Source organism: Oreochromis aureus, linkage group 5, assembly GCF_013358895.1.
Source record: "Oreochromis aureus strain Israel breed Guangdong linkage group 5, ZZ_aureus, whole genome shotgun sequence".
Lineage (NCBI taxonomy): Eukaryota > Metazoa > Chordata > Actinopteri > Cichliformes > Cichlidae > Oreochromis > Oreochromis aureus.
In genome coordinates, this window is record NC_052946.1 from 4,036,861 (window position 1) to 4,057,436 (window position 20,576).

At 39.7% G+C, this 20,576-nt stretch overlaps 1 protein-coding gene across 2 annotated transcripts; it reads right to left on the minus strand.

Annotated features, from left to right (window-relative positions):
• Positions 1–902: 902 nt before the first annotated feature.
• On the minus strand, positions 903–20,540 carry LOC116313612 (endothelin-3). Of its 2 annotated transcripts, none has more exons than XM_031731369.2 (4): positions 20,198–20,540; positions 19,192–19,429; positions 4,795–4,947; positions 903–2,477 (listed from the first exon to the last, which is right to left on the minus strand). In XM_031731369.2, exons 1-4 carry the CDS (start codon positions 20,268–20,270, stop codon positions 2,399–2,401), a joined length of 543 nt encoding a protein of 180 aa, XP_031587229.1. In that variant the 5' UTR covers positions 20,271–20,540; the 3' UTR covers positions 903–2,398. The 2 variants fall into 2 exon arrangements, with proteins under 2 accessions (XP_031587229.1, XP_039467943.1); XM_039612009.1 differs by having other exon boundaries at positions 4,789–4,947; positions 20,198–20,539.
• Between the last annotated feature and the right edge of the window lie 36 nt (positions 20,541–20,576).

Below are 20,576 nucleotides of genomic sequence, written 5' to 3' on the forward strand. Positions count from 1 at the left end.
TACCTTGAATTACCACCGTATACAAGTGCAGAAACCCTGTAATGCAATCCCTGGATTTTAATTGCATCTCCAGTTAAAACACAAACTGCCTTACTTTGTTACTAAATGTTGCTAAGTGTGGCATATTGACAGAGATATAAAATTTGGTGGGAGTGAATTAAAGAATTTGCTGTTTCATTGTCATCAGTGTCATTGACTCTAATTTATAGTTTTCATAGGCACAAGAGAAAGAAAGGTGTTTTTTTAACTTTTATTTCAAAAACCAGAATGTGCGTGGTCAGTAATCACTGTCATTCCACGGTTTATGCCACATAAACCATAATTAAGGCTGGGCAAAAAAACCAACAAAGATTAGGAGATCTTTGTGGTTATGGTTAAAAATCAAGTCTAAAGTGTTTTTGACAAAACTCTTGTGTGCAAAAAAGTCACTGCACACCCAGCTGATAGCACTTACCAATCCAAGCCATCATCCAACAGGACAATAAGCACACATTGTCTGCTGGAGTGTGACAGGATGCAAATCCTTCTTTACTCTTTCGCAGGAAAATTGCAATACAGATCCATCTTTCACAAACCTGTGCAGTGTTACTAGTTTCACAAAGTGTTGACTGCTTCTTACACTGGCATGGAGCAGTACCCCTTGCCCAACTTCATGTGCTTCAGAATTAGTGTAATTCTTTATGACACAGTATGAACTGTGCTAAGTTCTATTGACGGGTAACACAAAAGTTATTTGACTACTCTTGACTGATGCCTAAATACATATATGGCAAATACCGCACTTCTTTGGGACTATTTTATATGCATACTATATAACATTAATGTTACCCTGTCTGAGAGTCATCGGCATGAACAAACCATGCATAGTTTTAATAGTTTGTTTTACCTTTATTTATTACAGAGACATAAATACAGCAATTTAATATGAATGCTAAAGCTCTCTGAAGTTATGCTGCATAGCACTGTATGTCAGTTACTCAAATGCAGGGTATTTATAATAGTACTGACCTCGCTGTGCAATACAATAAACATGGTGTGCTGACTTTATCAGAACATATACAACAGCTAGTTGCAACAGTTTATTATCCCTGTGTAAGGGAGCCTCTGATCAGACATGTTAATTAGGTATCAAGTTTATTTTAAATATCTTTAAATAAAGCCCGATGTTCACCACAATGTTTCAAACATAAAGCAAAGAAGTCTTCCTTTTGTCCGAGTTCATCTGCGTTTTAGTTTTAGTTATTTTAACATCCTTCCTGCACAGGTGGTCAGCTGTTTACTCCGTGGTGCAGTCATTTACCTTTTAACATCCACCAGGGTGCCAGTTAACCATTTAGTGGTAGAGTTAGTTAGTCAACATTTAGCCACGTGGTAAAAAAGCATAGTTTTAGAAAGTGAAACATCTTAACTTTGAAATCAACTCTCTTGTACTTTGGCTTTAGAGATCGTCTGTTAGATTTCCATGCGATATGCCAGAGAGGTAAATACAACACAGTAGATGTGAATCTAACCTTGCCAATACTCCTTAAAAGATTACTGCCAGTATGATGGATGTTAAGAGGTTAAGAAAAACAGAAGAAAAAGAAGTTGCACCATAAATTTATTTTGTGGTACAAACTTTTGTACTTTTCTAGATTTTTCAATACAGAGACTTGCTGGCTAGCATAATCAGATATAGAAATCTATATACAACATCTTATCACACACTTTTACTATCGTATTTGGTTTGTATGAAAAATAACTTATAGCCTTTATATATTGGAACACATTTCACATACACAAGACTGTGGCATGGATTCAGCTTATAAAACAGACTGCTAACTTTTGTTTTCAGTTCTGTTACCTCCAAAAATCTCAGACGTGCTTTACAATAAAGAACATCCTTAATGTAATGATAAAAAGAAAAAAAAAGATCCTGACTCTTTCAGTAACTGTGACAAACTCAATTTGTAAAAAAAAAGAAGTAATGCTGACTTCCTGGCTTTGATGTTGTGCCAATGTTGCCATGGAGCTTCAGTGATGTCCTTGGAGCAGAGGCATCCACCTTGTATGTGAGCAACCAAATGTCTTATAATCCGCACAAATCAGCCCTGTAAACTAGTTTCAGTTGTGTCAGAATAATGTGTCAGAATAATGGAAACCATCATGCACACCTGCTGAACAGACACAAGCAGCAAGTTCTGGTAGACGAGCAGAGGTTGGCAGGAGAGAAGAGTGGCGAAGATTCCGTTAGCGTCCAACGTGGAATTGCTCGCTTTTAGATTTGTGCAAGCACCTTTGGTGTTACACATCATTCAGTCTGATGACAAGACACTACAACATATCCACCTACAGAAACGCAGATATACACGCTATGTCTTAGAATGTGTAAACACTTTTCAGTTTATAGGCACGCCACTTATTTCACAGCAGGGCCACTCCGCTGAGTTGCTGTCCTCTTGTCTTTTTTTGGCACTGCTGTGTGTGGTCTCGTCTGACTGTGGAAAAACAACACACATCTTAAAGTCAAATTCAAAGAGGATCATTTCTGAAATACTGCTAATATAATTGTAATCACTATTATTGTTTATATATCACCCCATTAGAGCACTTCGCTCTCACACTGCAGGCCTACTTGTTGTTCCTAGAGTATTTAAAAGTAGAATGGGAGGCAGAGCCTTCAGTTTTCAGGCCCCTCTTCTGTGGAACCAGCTTCCAGTTTGGAGTCGGGAGACAGACACTATCTCTATTTTTAAGATTAAGCTTCAGACTTTCCTTTTATAGTTAAGGCTGGACCAGGTGACCCTGAATCCTCCCTCAGTTATGCTGCAATAGGTATAGGCTGCTGGGGAATTCCCATGATGCATTGAGTGTTCCTTCTTCAGTCACCTTTCTCACTCACTATGTGTTAATAGACCTCTCTGCATTGAATCATACTTCTTATTAATCTCTGTCTCTCTTCCACAGCATGTCTTTTATCCTGTTTTCCTTCTCTCACCCCAACCGGTCGCAGCAGATGGCCCCGCCCCTCCCTGAGCCTGGTTCTGCTGGAGGTTTCTTTGGCTACGTTCACACTGCAGGTCTTAATGTTCAATTCCGATTTTTTGATCAAATCCGATTTTTTTGTCTGCTTGTTCACACTACAAATAAAATGCAACATCAAACGCTCTCCAGTGTGAACGCTCAAAGCGGCCCGCATGCGCAAAAGAAGATGTCACACACAACGCGCTCTGTTTAGACCCAGAGCAAACAATATTGTTTGACTGATGGCCCTTAATATAAAGACTTCGGACTTTATGTTTCCAAATTTTTGCTTTAAGTTATTTTGTTATTTACATAATAATGCAAATAACCTAATAATGATCCTTGTTGCTGTTTTAGAGGAGCGGTGCTTCAAAGGATAGTTGCAGATTTCTGTCAGAATCTGCAGAAAATACAGTAAAAATAAAATGTTCACATTTCTCCAACGTTGTCTTCCCAACAGTTTCACCGGATGGCAAGAAATCATTCGCGATGTCCTATCGGGCGCTTCTCCGGCGCTGATAATTGGCGTCTGTCTAGTGTCAGTGACGTAAAAGACGGATTTAATGCGACTTGACCGTTCACACAGCAGTCGCTTTCTAAAACATCGGATACGTATCGGATTCAGGACCACATACGAAAGTGACCCAGATCGGATTTGAAAATATCGGATTTGTGCCGTTCACACTGTCATACCATGATGGGATATGGGTCGCATAGGGTCAAAAAAATCGGATTTGATGCGCTTTCGCCTGCAGTGTGAACGTAGCCTTTCTGTTAAAAGGGAGTTTTTCCTTCCCACTGTCGCCAAAGTGCTTGCTCATAGGGGGTCATATGATTGTTGGGTTTTTCTCTGTATGTATTATTGTCGGGTCTACCTTACAATATAAAACACCTTGAGGCGACTGTTGTTGTGATTTGGCGCTGTATAAATAAAACTGAGTTGAATTGAATTATAAACCTGTTAGCTGAATAAGTTTAATTAGGTCACAGTAAAGTTGAAATCCTTTGCACTGGAAAAGAACAGTGTTATGATCCCGGGTCTCTGATCCTGTGTTTCAGTTTGAGTCTTTGTTTGGTTGCAGTTTAGTTTTTCACTTTTGTGTATTTACTTCATATTTATGCCCAGTAAGAAGTTTTGCCTGTTTTGTACTCCCAGTCCAGTGTTTAGGTTTTACAGCTCTCCACTTCCATCACATCCCCTAATTTCCTTGTGCTGTAAGGTTGGAGACATAGATTTGATGCATCCCCAGGAAACAATTATTTCACAACTATTTATGAGACTTGACATGTTCATTCATGGTATCTATATTTCATTTTTAAATATCACAACGATCATCAGTCCATAACAATTTATATTTATGCTAGTGTTCACTAATTACAGGAGGCTAAATCATTCATCCTCTGATAGACTGGACCCCTATAACAACTGCAGTAGGCTTCAGCTCCCTTGTGATGCTAAGTTGGACAAGAAAAGAAAAGGATGGATGGAAATATCTGTCACTGAATGTGAACAAAGCTGATGACTCAATGCTGTCTTCCAAGCATATCATATGTTACTTCCTCTTTATGCTGTCTCTGTTCCTACATGCTAGAAACATCTGGGTGCTGTAGTGAAGTTATTTATGGCACAGCAGAAGATGATGAAAATTGTGCTGTTAGGTAGGTTATTTATACTACAGCAACATTTTGGGAAATGTAAGACATTTTAAGACCTTTTAATTTTTTAAAAGAAAGAGAATAATACTGACATACAAAACATTCATTTGTTTTTTTCTCGTATCGCACCTCTACCTGATCTTGCAGAAGCGGATGCAGTCCACGTCACTGTATATTGAGCACACGCAGCGCTGAGCCTCCACCCCTATCCTCACCCGCTCGCTCCTAGTGGAGCGTCTCAAACGCAGGGAACCCTGGTAACTGGACATACCAAATGGTACTGTGTGCCTAAAAGAAGAAAAGCAGACATAATGCACTTACTGACCACAGAACTATGAGTTTTACAGCTGGAAGCATACATCAGTGTTACAGTTTCCACATTTGCTCTCAAGTACACCTGGGTCCACTGGGTTATATGAATTTTGTCATCACCTGCCCTCTGTTGTGACTGCAGAGACACTACACTACAAAGCACCAACATGCACCCTCAAGGAAGGAACAAAAGAGCAACAGCTACTCTGTGGCTTCCCCGGCTCCCTGTGTGCGTGTCCACAAGCAAGCATAATCCTGGCCTTGGGATATTTATTCTTTGACTCTGCATCAAAGGGGTGCAGCTTACACTCTGTTGTGGTTTTATGAGGGTGAAGGTACTCTGTGGTGGTTCTGATTTTTTGTCTTCCAACTCTGCGATAAAAAAAAAATGGGGGCAGAATATATAAAACAACTTTCGGAACAATTCAACCCAGCACATCATGACCACAACACGACACCGCTGCCTAAAAATATCCCTGTTATTCACTTCTTAACATCAAGCAGGTGAGCCATCTAAGTTTAGGGTTCAGTTAATATCCGTTACTTCATGGAATTTTTCCCTGATTAGTTTAGGCCAAACAGACAGTAACATGAAAATGTATAGGACTTCATTTGAATTGTAACATTTTCTGGTTTCTGGAAATACTTTTTGTGCATGTGTATAAAACAAAATCAACACCACGCTAGCTTTTTGGGTTTTTGTTTTTGAAGTCTAAGTCATCATCGATGACCCCAGCCTCAGTCCCAAACGTAGCTCCAAACTCTAATTGTCTGTTTTTGGAGAAAAGCAAAAAGGAGAGAAATATAACGAGTTTTTCCTGGACTTGAAATGAAACAATAAAGATGCACTAATGTCTCAGTTTCTACACAAATGATATATTGACTGTTCAGCAATTGCAGAAACTTTTGCACAGTTTCTCTCTTTTCATGGACAAATTAATGTAAATGGAAACAGAAATCTTCATGCAAGTTTTGGCTTCAGTCTGGAACAAATGGACACTGCCAGATGCTTAGTTTCTGTTTTCATGATGTTTTGTCAGGCTTTAACTGGAAATGTACTCAACCGCTGCTTTTTTAGGCGTTTTTCTGCCCTTCATTTTGCTAAGTGAAAGCCATGAACAGTTGGGTTTAGGTCAGGTGATAATTCCATTGATCCTGGATCAAAGAGGGGCCGCTTAAACGCTGTGGTTTAGTGAGCTGAAGGTACTCTTTTTTAAAATATTTTATATCAACAATCTGTTTTACACTCTAATAGATGGCAGCAAAAGTAAAAGCTATAACTTTTAATGCATTTTTTTAATGATTTGAACCCAAAGTCCATGTTTGTTTTCTCTTTTGTGGGCATTTTTTTATACTTTTAGGATGACAGCCTGAGAGATTTAGTTTATAATTCCTTGAGCTTGAAGTTATGTTTTATGTTTTTAAACTTTCACATTAAAAAACATTCAAAATTCAAATAGTACAATGTCCTACGAGTCCAAAATGAAAAATTCACATTTTTACTAATCCCTAATAAAAACTCATAAAACAGATCATACATAGCAACCTTTGAAAAATGAGCACACTAATGATTAGCCAATCAGTGCCAAAGAATGGAGGCAGATGGAAAGAGATTCATTCTTTCTGATATCAGGCAAATTTATCTCAGTTTTTTTTTTCTTTGTTAACGGTAGCCAGACAAAAATGGACTGGTCAAATAAACAAGCCCATATAAAATGCTGATATAAAAGATGTGAGGCAGCTACATTGTTATGCTGCTGTGGTTTGGGTCCACATAACACCTCAGAGGGAAGGCTTATTGCATATCCAAAGTTTTTGTGACTGATCACCGTTATCATACAATGACTCCATCTAGATGTCATGAAGGCTCACTGAATGAGGATCAAAAACAAGCTCAACTTTGTACACTTTCTAATCAGAGTCAGTTAAACTTAAGTTTAATCACTTTCAGCTGCTTTGGTATTAATAAAATTAACAGGTGCACTAGAGCGGGAACAATGAGACAATTACAAACAGACTTCATGAGGGCAGCCTGAGGACCCGGCGTCCTCTAGTGGGGCTTGTGCTCAGTGCCCGGCTCCATGGAGCCTGATCGGCATTTGCCATAGAAGACCAGAGTTTGATGGTCCACTATTGGTGCCCTGTGCTTTTTATAGTAAAGTTCCAGAGAATCAAAGTCATTGAGGAGTAAGGGTATCTCGGCAGCACCCTAATAACATGGGTTTTTTTTCCATGTTGTAAATTTCTCATCTATCGATCAATCGTTCACTTTCTTTTCTTTTTAAAATAAGTTAGCTAACATAACAAATTTTTCCACTGAGATTTTAATTTCGCAACACCCACCGGGTTTCCAGGTTTCTAGGGGTGGAGTCAGTGTTAGAATGCATTTTAGCCACATGATAAACAAGCATTTCACAAACTAGAAGCTGCCTTTCAAATATGGTCTCCTATCCGGTCTTTAAGCGATGATGTGATGAATCCTGCTTCCGGGCCCAAACTACTCTGTGTTTAATAAGGCTTTTGCGCTTTTTACATGTTTTAATGGCTGTATCTTGTTCTATTTAATCTCAACAAGCTCCTAAAAACAGTCAGTGATCACTGTCGGCCTCTTCTTCATCCTGGCGTTTCCAAAAGGTTTCTCCATTTGGTTCTGTCCAAGGCATCCTCAGGTGATGCGTTGACGGTCTTAATGTCTTCCTTAATTTTGTCCATCCACCGTTTCTTCGGTCTGCCTCGAGGCCGGCGTCCTTCTGGGTTGATCATCATAGCCATTTTTGCTACAGAGTTCTCATCGCTTCGAATCACGTGTCCATACCACCTCAGGCGGGACTCAAGCATCTTTTCCTTAATTGGGGCTACACCTAGTCGCTTCTGTATGTCTTTGTTCGTAACACGGTCCCATCTTGTAATTCCCAGGCTCCATCGGAGCATGCGCATCTCCATGGTGTTTAGGGCCTGTTCATGTGTAGTCAATGCGGGCCAACATGCGGAGCCATAAAGGGCTACTGGGCGGACCACTGTTTTGTAGATTTTCCCCTTGAGTCGATCTGGCATTCTTCTGTCACAAAGGACACATGTTTTAATGCTTTGTATCTTGTTCTATTTAATCTCAACAAGCTCCTAAAAACAGTCAGTGATCACTGTCGGCCTCTCTCAGGCTTTATAACCGCTAATCATTTTAAAGCTCAGTTTTTAAAACCTTCCGATGTAACTACAGCACAGCCCATGCAGCAGTATATTAATGACTAACCTCGTATTGTGGATGGATTATCTCAGTTGTTCTCCTGACTGAAGTTTGGTCCGTTTACAGCATCCTGCCATGCGATTGCATTTGTCCCTAACCATCGGGAACCCTCACGTTTACTTTTATTGAGTGGAAAAAAGTTAGCGTTCATCCTCCAGCTTCAATGTTTATATTATGATAACATAGCTGTGTCACTAGCGATCACAGCTAGCGATCACATAGCAACACAGCTATGTTAGCCAAACTTCAGTAACCCTACAAACGTCACTGCTGTTTAGTTTTCTGTCTTCATTTATGTTGGAAGTGATAGTAGAGCTGTACGTTTTAATTTGTTTTGGAAATCCCTCAGCCAGAAAATGGTATATTATATTTAGATGGAAACTAGCGAGCTAACTTCCTGCTAACTTCTAACGCTGTTAAATTTCATAAATTCGGTTTTCATGGATGCCTGGATGTTAAACTTAATTGTTACACCTGGTAGAGCAGAACACTGATCATTTTATTACAGATGAAAGGATTTAGACAGTTTTTAACTCTCAGTGATGCCGCAGTAATTGTGTGACTCAGGGACCTGCAGCGGAGTTTGGGCCCAGGCACGGCTAATGACGTCAGACTTAAAGACCGGAAGGCTTTTCGCCCATCGCTTCCGGTGTTGCAAGAGCTTTCTTTAAGAACGCCAAATAGGTGAAAAATCCATATCAAGGGTTACATCTGAAGCCAACCCTAAACTGATCTCCTCCATCTGGTGGATGGCCAAACTAGTCACCAAATTCCCTCTCTTTCTTCCCCTGATATGTCAAACCCAGATCTCAATAATTAAGTTTGTCTATCAGTACTACAACAAAAAATGACAAAAACCAGACCAGTTAGAACCACGCTGTACATGTGAGCTCATCATGTTGACCTTGCTGTCCAGTCTTGTTGGAGTCTCCCTAAATGGCTGTAAACTGCTATAAAGTGCGAGCTAGTCAAAATGAAAAACAGATTACTTCACAGTGAACATGTTGTTTCCTTTGAACTTCAGAAGCGGGTCTCTTGAACAATATAAGCTGTGGTGCTGCTGGAGGGGCGTCACGCTGACCACGAACCTCCTCTTCTCTACTCTTACAAACAGAAACAGCATGTGGGTGATCCTTTCTCTTACAAAATGTTTCATCTACTGACTTCCGAAAGGAGAGACGGTCTGTCCATACAGAACGGAGTCAGTTAGTATCTTTACATGCATCTGCATCAGGGTTTTAAATCATAGTCAGTATAGAAGACATAATGATGTGGCTTTTACAGTGGCTTGCAAAAGTATTTGGCCCCCTTGAACTTTTCCACATTTTGTCACATTACAGCCACAAACATGAATCAATTTTATTGGAATTCCGCGTGAAAGACCAATACAAAGTGGTGTACACGTGAGAAGTGGAACGAAAATCATACATGATTCCAAACATTTTTTACAAATAAATAACTGCAAAGTGGGGTGTGCGTAATTATTCAGCCCCCTGAGTCAATACTTTGTAGAACCACCTTTTGCTGCAATTACAGCTGCCAGTCTTTTAGGGTATGTCTCTACCAGCTTTGCACATCTACAGACTGAAATCCTTGCCCGTTCTTCTTTGCAAAACAGCTCCAGCTCAGTCAGATTAGATGGACAGCATTTGTGAACAGCAGTTTTCAGATCTTGCCACAGATTCTCGATTGGATTTAGATCTGGACTTTGACTGGGCCATTCTAACACATGGATATGTTTTGTTTTAAACCATTCCATTGTTGCCCTGGCTTTATGTTTAGGGTCGTTGTCCTGCTGGAAGGTGAACCTCCGCCCCAGTCTCAAGTCTTTTGCAGACTCCAAGAGGTTTTCTTCCAAGATTGCCCTGTATTTGGCTCCATCCATCTTCCCATCAACTCTGACCAGCTTCCCTGTCCCTGCTGAAGAGAAGCACCCCCAGAGCATGATGCTGCCACCACCTTATCTGACAGTGGGGATGATGTGTAATGTGCAGTGTTAGTTTTCCACCACACATAGCGTTTTGCATTTTGGCCAAAAAGTTCCATTTTGGTCTCATCTGACCAGAGCACCTTCTTCCACATGTTTGCTGTGTCCCCCACATGGCTTGTGGCAAACTGCAAACGGGACTTCTTATGGTTTTCTGTTAACAATGGCTTTCTTCTTGCCACTCTTCCATAAAGGCCAACTTTGTGCAGTGCACGGCTAATAGTTGTCCTATGGACAGATTCCCCCACCTGAGCTGTAGATCTCTGTAGCTCGTCCAGAGTCACCATGGGCCTCTTGGCTGCATTTCTGATCAGCGCTCTCCTTGTTCGGCCTGTGAGTTTAGGTGGACGGCCTTGTCTTGGTAGGTTTACAGTTGTGCCATACTCCTTCCATTTCTGAATGATGGCTTGAACAGTGCTCCGTGGGATGTTCAAGGCTTGGGAAATCTTTTTGTAGCCTAAGCCTGCTTTAAATTTCTCAATAACTTTATCCCTGACCTGTCTGGTGTGTTCTTTGGACTTCATGGTGTTGTTGCTCCCAATATTCTCTTAGACAACCTCTGAGGCCGTCACAGAGCAGCTGTATTTGTACTGACATTAGATTACACACAGGTGCACTCTATTTAGTCATTAGCAGTCATCCGGCAATGTCTATGGGCAACTGACTGCACTCAGACCAAAGGGGGCTGAATAATTACGCACACCCCACTTTTCAGTTATTTATTTGTAAAAAATGTTTGGAATCATGTAGGGCTGCACGATTTTGCAGAAAATGAGAATCACGATTTTTTTGCTTAGAATTGAGATCACGATTCTCTCACGATTTTCTTTTCCAATATAAATATTTATTGCACTTATTAACTGCACATCAACTTCATAACAGTTGAGACTGAACATAAAAACAATAAATAAACATAAAACAATAAATAAACATAAAACAATAAATAAACATAAAAGCAATAAATGTCTCACATTTTGTCGTTGCTGCAAAATGTTGTACTGCTTGTAATTCCGTCTCCACCGTTGCTCGACACTGCGTGTATAGAGCAGGTAGTGCAACAATAGAAAAATAGTTGCGGGACGGCACTGTGAAGCGTTTGTCTAGGGTGTTGATCATTTTCCTAAATCCCTCGTTTTGCACAGTGTTGATGGGAGCCATATCTTTAGCCAGGAGATAAGTAATAGCCTCCGTAATTTCTTTGTGCCTGCGGGAGTTCGACGTGTATAGGGAAGCGCTGTATAAGGTTCCTGTTGTTGATGTTTGGGTGGTTGACCGGGACGGATTTTCTCCTGTCACTTCCTCGTCATCCCTGACGTGCTCTCTGTTGTTTTTCCCTGCCAATTTGAACATCACAGGCACAGCTTCTGTATCACGTGGTATAAGGCTCCGCCCTTGTCATTGGTTGAGCAGGAAGAGTGAGCGCTTGTTTTCATGCAGATTACGTCCCGGATCAAAATGCGGTACAATCGTCGTCGTCTTTTTTTTTTTTTTTTTTTTTTTGTAAATCGTTGTCATTTGGAAATGAGATCGCACATAAGTATGAATCGAGATCGCGATTTTTTAACGATTAATCGTGCAGCCCTAGAATCATGTATGATTTTCGTTCCACTTCTCACATGTACACCACTTTGTATTGGTCTTTCACCTGGAATTCCAATAAAACTGATTCATGTTTGTGGCTGTAATGTGACAAAATGTGGGAAAGTTCAAGGGGGCCGAATACTTTTGCAAGCCACTGTATGTCTGGGTATAGATCTTTGTCATTGTAAGCTTTCTTTTATTAAACATATACAGTATAATCTATTGCGATGGCTGTGGCTCGGGTGTTGCAGAAGGTCGATGAACAGATCCTCTGCTCCTCCAGTTGACCTGTTGAGGCGGAGAATGCTGAACCCAGAGTTTCCCCCAATGTAACCATCAGAGTGCAAGAGTCATATGAATGTGTGTGTAACTGGGTGAATGATATTTCTAATTGAAAGTGCTTTGAGTGTTCAACTTGAGCAGGAATGCACTACCTGTCAGTGAAATTTCTGAAATTCTCTGAGCTGCCTGTCTGGCACCAGCAGTCATACCACATTGAAAGTTACTTAAATGACCATTCTTCCCCATTGTGATAATCAGTTTCATAGGTCATCTTGACCTGCACATGCAACATGCATTTCCATAGTTATCTAGAGGTCCAAAAATTAGCCCTGAGGGTAAAATCATGTAAAGTCTACCTGGAGAGAGAAATGCAGTCTGCCTGATTTTTATTCTAGTTCTGAGTATTTAACCTTTTTACATCCACCAAATTACTGGTGACCCATCTTGAGTATAAGGTTGTGGTAAGGTAAAGCCAGGCCTCAAGGGCCGGTGTCCTGCAGGTTTTAGATGTGTCCTTGATCCAACACAGCAGATTTAAATGGCTAAATTACCTCCTCAACATGTCTTGAAGTTCTCCAGAGGCCTGGTAATGAACTAATCATTCGATTCAGGTGTCTTGACCCAGGGTGATATCTAAAACCTGCAGGACACCGGCCCTCGAGGCCTGGAGTTGGACACCCCTGGGTAAAGCCATTTTCACATATGACCTTTAGACATTTTCTCTTGCCCTACATTTAATGACTTTTTTTTATCCTTAACATCTGTACAACGTGTTTTACAATGTGTTTCTCATTCACACTCACACACTCTTACATATCAATGGTGGTGGAGCAGCACTAACTGATTCTTGCCAGGCAGTGGGAACAACTTGGAGTGTAGTGTCTTGCCCAAGGACACATCAGCTCATGGACAGAGCAGCCAAACCCTGCAATTGATGAAATATTTGCACTATCATCTGAACAATGGTCACCCTGTCCGCTTCTGTGGTTATTGGAGCTTTGCACTTTTCACCTCAGTTGTTACAGATTTGGTGGTATTGCAAAAAACAGCTTTTGGGGGTGACTGAGTTTTCATAAAGTCAGCCACATACATAAACAAGCTCGTATGTATGATTGTGTAGGGTGATGAAGTCAGCCTGAAAGTATCCCCACATGAAGAGACCTCATACATTTAGGAAAATAGCTGTTCCACATGTCTGATTTCTATCTGAGATGACTTTGACCTTCTCTCTGAGGTCAAAGTCATCTTCAGTGATGACCCTAACCCCGTGCAATCACAACATTTCTTGTTTGTTTTTTTGTTTGTTTAAATTGTTCCAAGTTCTGGAAATCGTGAGATGAAAGAAATAGCCGGGTAATTAATCTACTGACCTTCCAATTGGGAGATGACCCACTCTACCTCCTGAGCAACAGCTGCCTTAAGGGAAAAAAAACAAAACACTATCCAAACCTGCCTGGCCCTTTGTGATAAGGGAGGAAGTATGTCAGTACTGTACATTGATTCCATTTGTTTGTCTTTCTAGCATGTTAGCAGTGTAGCATCCACAGTTTTATGATGTTATGTTCAAATTTTGTGTGATGGTAGATAACAATAACAGTTCGAGTGGATTTAATTTTGGTGAAAATCGGGTCAAGGATACACCATATGTGAAAATCTGTCAAAACTTTATATTACCCACAATTTTTTATGGACCGTCTTCAAAATTTACAACAATATACTAGACCTTTGAGGCTATGCGTACCAAGGTTGGCTAAGGATTTGACCTTGATCGTTATTGTTAGCGCCCGAGGTCACATATCAAATGAAAGTGCCTGGAGATACCTGTACAACAAACTTTTTATTTTCTCAATATGATGTGCTATGACGTCACGGTGACGCCATAACAGGCTGAAGTCATCATATTTTGAGATAAAAACAGGCTGACATCAGGATGTTGTAATAAAAACATCATAAACCATCAAAGTTTTAGTATCTCCCTTACCCTGCAGAGTTGTGCTCTCTGAGCACTCTTGTTAAATCACGGGTTAACTTTAATTAATTACATTTTTTGGAAAGTTCAGTTTCACTAGCCACACCTAGGGTGGATTACTGGCAGAACTGTTGAATCACGAAATAACTTAAATAAAACCTGTCTGACAAAGTGAAGTAGGCTTAAAGATCTGAAAAAGCAACACATCGTACCATGAAACAACCTCAAGAACCAAAAACAAACTGGCATCACTGACATCTATCAGTCTGGAAAGGGTGACCAAGTCATTTGTAAGGCTTTGGAATTCATGCAAAACACAGTGAGAGCCGCTATCTACTAATGGAGAAAACCTGGAACAGTGGTAAACCTTCCCAGTGGCCAGCAGACCAAAATGACTCCAAGAGTGTACTGATGACTCATTCAGGAGGTCACAAAAGAACTGAGAAGTAATCTAAAGAACTGCAGGCCTCACTTGCATCAGTTAAGGTCACAGTTAATGATTCAACAATAAGAAAGAAACTGGGCAAAAATGGCATCCAAGAGTTCCAAGGCAAAACCCACTGCTGACCAAAAAGAAACAAAGGCTCATCTCACATTTGCCAAAAAACATACTGATAATTCCCAATATTCTGTGGACTGACAAGAAAAAAGTTGAACTTTTTGGAAGGTTTGTGTCCAGTCACGCATTTCATAAAAAGAACCTCATACCAACAGTCAAACATCGTAGCGATAGTGTGATGATAGGACATAGGCTACCTGCCACAAATGGCAGAACCGTGAATTCTGCAAAAAAAAAAAATCCTGAAAGAGAATGTCGAGCCATGAGTTTATGCCCTGCAGCACAAGTCACACTTGGGTTGTGTAGCAGGACAATGACCCTAAACACAACAGCAGGTCCACCTCTGAATGACTCAATAAAAACAAAATGAAAGTTTTGGAGTGGCCTAGTTAAAGCCTGGACTTAAATCGAATTGACATATTGTGACATGACCTAAAAGCATGCCATTCGGGCTGGGGTGGGTGGGTTAAAATTCCTCTGTAGAAATATAAAAGACCCACAGTCAGTTATTGCAGTTCTTTCAGTTCTTGCTGCCAAGGGTGGCCAAGGTTTAGGGGACAATTACTTTAGGTAAACCCTCTACACAGTGTATATCTTTATAAACTAGTTTTCTGATACAGTACAGGAAAAAATGTTGAGACATTTACATGAAAAAGGATAAGCATTCATGCTTAAGACTCTGATGTTAGTTTATATTCTGAACATCCATAAATCTGGAGTGCAATGTTAAAACCATAACTGTGATTTATTTAAGCGAGCCCCAACAACTTCACCCCCTACAAACACATCAATTGCACCTAAATCTTTCAAGTCACCAGATAATATTACACTTCTGACAGCATGCATACCTCACACTTGTTTTATCTTTGCCTTTCAACTTGGGATGGAGGTCGGTCCTACCATGCATCACACAGATTTTCACATTAGTGGTAACAAAAACAATACATGACTGAGACAGACAGAGGAACGCACCAAAATCTAACTCTGTTATTACAGCTAACAAGATGGCTGCATTAAACCTTGGGAAACTAATTTTAGTCCAACCAACTATGTTCACCTTTTCAACATGCGAAATTTCACCCAAAACATAAAATACTGTTTGCAGACTACTGCCAAGTGATATGTTAAAAGAAAACCCCAATGCCTGATTCTAAGGATGACCCCTGACCTCCTCAATGATATCCCCATTTACGGCTGAATTCGTTTTTATGTGTAGCGAGCAAGTTAAACGTTGATATTTTGCAAAGTGTCATACATGCATGCATTTTGGCCTTGCAGTTCTTCTGTCATAAACATATTCATTTGGGTAGAACAGACAGTTGAAATTTCATAACATTAGTGAATGTTATCGTAACCCTACCCTTAATCTATGCATCTAGTCTAGCCTACTTTACCTCTGACCCAAGACAGGTTGCTTGTGACTGGAAGGAGACAATGTAAATGTTGATTTGAGACTATGTTGACTTATACTTAAATAGAAAACAAACTGAACAGTAACAGATGCTGTACATGTATGTAGAACCAAACCCACCCAATAATACAAAATGCAACAGTTTTGTAATGGAGAAACTTGGATACTTGGAATATTATATTTTATCAAATGCCTTCAGAACAAATTTTTGAAACCACAGTTTCAACAATTTGGCCTGTTTGTCCACACCTGGTTGCCCTTGCTGAACATTTCTGGCTGTACCACTGCTTAAAAAAATGGGAGCTCTGAACCTGCTGTGCCAGTATTGATTAATATCTGCAATACATTTGAAGAGGAAAGACATCTTGATTCACTCCACATGGCACAATGCCCAGGTACCAAAGGAAGAAAGCCGACACACAGAGGCTTCATCTGTAAGGTGTTACTGCAGAGAAAAGGCACTTCTTTGATCTCATCGCAGATGTTCACTATTGATCACATGTACTTCTGCATGTGGTTACAGGAGCAGAACACAGTTGCTGCTCTGCATTGAAACCAGGCTGACAGCTTCTACTCTGCTGCTGATGGCCACACTTCAAGCAAAAATCTGAGAACTGATAGTAGATGGATGACCAGATACCATTCCCCTCCTGGCTCTAACCATCACCCCACTACCCACATTCTAATAACCCACGACTTTTGGGTACTATTAAACTTGCCCTGAGGCCTGTTGTTTGAAATCAGTAAAGGGCGGCTAAATCTACATACTAATCTGCAGATAGGCATTAGTTGATGTCTTCTGTTGCAGGTGAATTAGCTTTTGCTTTGTCTCTCACATATCCGAGATCAAAAGGTTCAAAGCGAGTTCAGCTGTGGAAAGAAAAGCGCAATATTTAGAGATTTCAAATTGAAGACTGTTAAGCTAATATAAAGGAACAAGAATGCTGAATCAGTGAAAAATAGACAAAGGAAAACAATGGTGTCGGCTAGTCGAACCTATCTGATTGGTGTTGGACAACTCGTTTCTATAACAGACTTCTGTTTTAAGATCCAACTTTACAGTAAATTTCCAAAGGGTTCTTTCTATCTCACTTTCCAAGGCTACCTATAAACGATCCAAACATCCAAGATGGCCAAAAGGTGGACAAAGCCCTCCCCTGCTGCCTGCAACAAATCCTCAGTGGAATTAAAATACCAGAGGGCTCAGGGTCTAGACCTTAACGGATTATATGGAATCACTACACTTCACAAAGACACAGGAAATACTGACATATGAGAAAAAGCCCCGTTTATTTTGCAGCTCAGTTGCCCCCAAATCCATTCCTGGTTTTAAAAAAATGCAGAGCCCAGGTCCAGAAAACACAATACAATGATTTGCAAATCATTCACAAAGGACAGTCATTTCATTCAGAGAACTGAAAAAAAAAAAAAAAAAAAAATATATATATATATAGTTATATATATGTATATATATATTTTTTTTTTTAAGAAATATATGGTCATTTTGAATTTTATGCTAGCAACATGTTTCAAAATAGGTGGGGCAATAAAAGACTGGAAAAACTGTCATCATTGGGGGAAAAAAAGTACTTGGTAGAACATCTCATAAAGCAAAGGCATAATAAAATCCCAGAGAGATTCCTTGTTTTCTAAGAAAATATGGGGAGGGGTTCATCATACTGTTAAAGGCTGTTCTAAACAGAATTTAGGAATTTCACGATCTATGGCTACTACAAGATTCTGAGACTCAAGAAAAATGTTCACAGAGAACAAAATGGAAAACCTAATGGGAATGAGACAGCAACCAGCCAGTCTGATTGGTCAGTTAATTGTCAGACTTATACAAATGAAAGTTAAAACTCTTCCATCCAAAGTGAAAATATAATATAACCAAGATCTGAGGACAATGCTGTTGTCTCTGGTATTCAGCCCTTTTAAATGCACTGAGGTGAAGTGCAAACTTTGCCTGGAAGCTGACCAATCAAAATTTTCAATTTCATCATATCGAAAGTGGAGAAGAACCATCAGTCTTGTTAGCAGTGCACATTTCTTAGCCAGCATCCATGATATTATGTCGCCAAATCACATCAACAGTTGCATCAAGGCACTTTATATTGTTAGGTAGACCCTAAACATTACATATAGAGAGAAAACGAACAATCACATGACCCCAATTGGCAACAATGTTTCAATTTTTCACAAATACACAAACTATTCACCCAACAGAACTTTATCTATTGGACGTTCCTTGCATTCACTAAAGTCATTGCCAAAGCTGCTCAAATCTGAAGTACTTAGACTATCTTCATCCTGCTCTCTTCCTTCCACTTTTTTACTCCGCTTGATAGACATAATTTAAAACTGTTCTATAAGAAACTTTCCAAAAAACTAATTCCTACGTAGTTGACATCAACAGGTTTGTGGGCATTTTGCACAAATTACAGGGAGCAAGGTCATGAAGTACAAGCGTTTCCCAGCATGCCTCTGTGCCTGCAAAGTTTTTCAGAAAATGTGCTTAATTTAATCAGTAAAATGTAAAATGGCTGAGTAAATATTTGCAGTTGAAATTTAATTCATAAGGAAAATGTATACTGCATTCAAACAATGTTTGGCTTTGGTTCACAAGATCAAATCCTATGTGTCCAAATTGTGTGAATGTAAACATCCAGTATAATGTAGATGGGGACGGGCCCTCTTTGAAAGTCAATTTCACGGGGTGCCTGCTACCTATCTCACCAGATGTTACACCTTTGCACACAACCCTCTGTAAGTTTTCCAACAGCATTGCTAATATAAAAATAAACTGAGCTAACCTGGCCTGCGAAAACATTCAGCCAATTAAGAAGCAAAACATGAGACAAAGGAGGCCTTGAACTGTTGAGCCGTTGAAACTCTATATCAAGAAGAAATGTTCGACTTTTAAAACTACAGCACCTGGCCTCCCCAGATCACAAAGACTTTGAAAATGTAGCTAAAGTAAGAAGTGATGCAAAAATGATCAAACAAATCAAATTTCTACGTTTCAACATCTGATTTGTTGTCTCTGTATTATTTGTGTACAGTGCACACTAAGAAACATGATGCCCAACACATTAGTAACCTATAGTAACCTAATAAGACATTAGCGACATACATCACTTGCTTAAAAACTGGTGCAAACTGAGAATGCCTGGAGAAGGACACTTACTCTGGTGTGTTGATCCAGATGATATCCAAGTGGCAGTAATACACACACTCCTTGTCTTTGTAAGTGTAGCATGTGCACCTCTTGGAACGCCTCCTGGCTAATGGTGGCTCGCAGTCAGAACACGGCTCAACGTGGGAAGCCTCAGTGGCGAGATCCTCCACCCCGCCAGGAAGATGTGCGCTCTGCTCAAACGCTTTCACCTCCTTCCTCTGGCTCACATCTTTGTTAAATGAAGAACCTGCAAGATTACAGCATATGAGAGCTTCCTTTCATAGTCTTAACCTGAAATAGCGTTTGGTAAACCATGAAAAAAGCTCTTTATAGATGCATGTATATTACACTCCTGTTAGAAAAGGTTACAAAAGATCCAGATTCTAGAGTGTTTAGCAAAACAAAATATCAAGCATAAATAGTTACATATTTTAGTTTCATAACAGTAATTGGTCAATTCTGTTGAGAGTAGAGTTTGTCTCAGAGAGAAAATATATATATACACACATATATATATATATATATATATATATACATATATATACATATATATACACATATATACACACACATATACACACATATATATATATATATATATATATATATATATATATATATATATATATATATATATATATTTAAAGTTCCAGTCTGATTTGTGAGTCTTTGATGGAACTTTAAATAGTGAATTTCTTGTTTTAGTGATTCAAAACAATAAAAATACCGAACACGTTGGAGTCACAAAACACCTATGAGTTTTCAAAAGATCTAAAACATAACATGTGCTCACTTTTAGTAGGTTTTTTTGTTTGTTTTAAAAAGGTTAAAATGGTATAGATATCATGGCGTCAGTTGCAATAACATATCTTATACCGATGATTTCAGTCTAATTGCATGTTTTGATCTGTTGTGACCTGTTGTCACTGCTGCACAATAACGCACACCAGCTGGTCTGTGTGACCATTACTTCACTACAACACAAACACAACAAGAACGACCGACCACTACTCACCGTTGGTCAAAGATGCTGTCACCACGATTAGAAACAAAACTCCCACATCAAGCGACGATGATGCGTTAGCCATCACACGTGAAACATTAGAAGAGAATAATCAACTTTTAAAAAAAAACAAACAAACGAAAAAGTCGAAATGTGAGAACAGGTGAATGAAAACGTCCGAAATTCTCGAGTAGCCGCTTCTATCTTATCTCAGTGAAGCCAGTCAAAGAAGTCCTCATAGAATCATGTATCTGATACAACTCTGCACCGCTGCGCTTCCACACTCCGTTTGCCTTCTACAGCCACTGGGGTTCGTTATGAGCTGACACCACTGTGACAAGTGAGCATGGATATCCCGCCAGCTTCCTGAGACACTTTTCAAAATAAAAGG

What these genes read in the sequence shown, in the direction of transcription:
- LOC116313612 (XM_031731369.2), bottom strand. Translation starts at nt 20,270, where the DNA reads ATGGCTAACGCATCATCGTCGCTTGATGTGGGAGTTTTGTTTCTAATC. An exon ending in ATCTGGATCAACACACCAGA is followed by an intron (nt 4,948 to 19,191) that starts GTAAGTGTCCTT and finishes TTCTTCTTTTAG; the next exon opens with GCACACAGTACCATTTGGTA. An exon ending in ATCCGCTTCTGCAAGATCAG is followed by an intron (nt 2,478 to 4,794) that starts GTAGAGGTGCGA and finishes GTTTTTCCACAG; the next exon opens with TCAGACGAGACCACACACAG.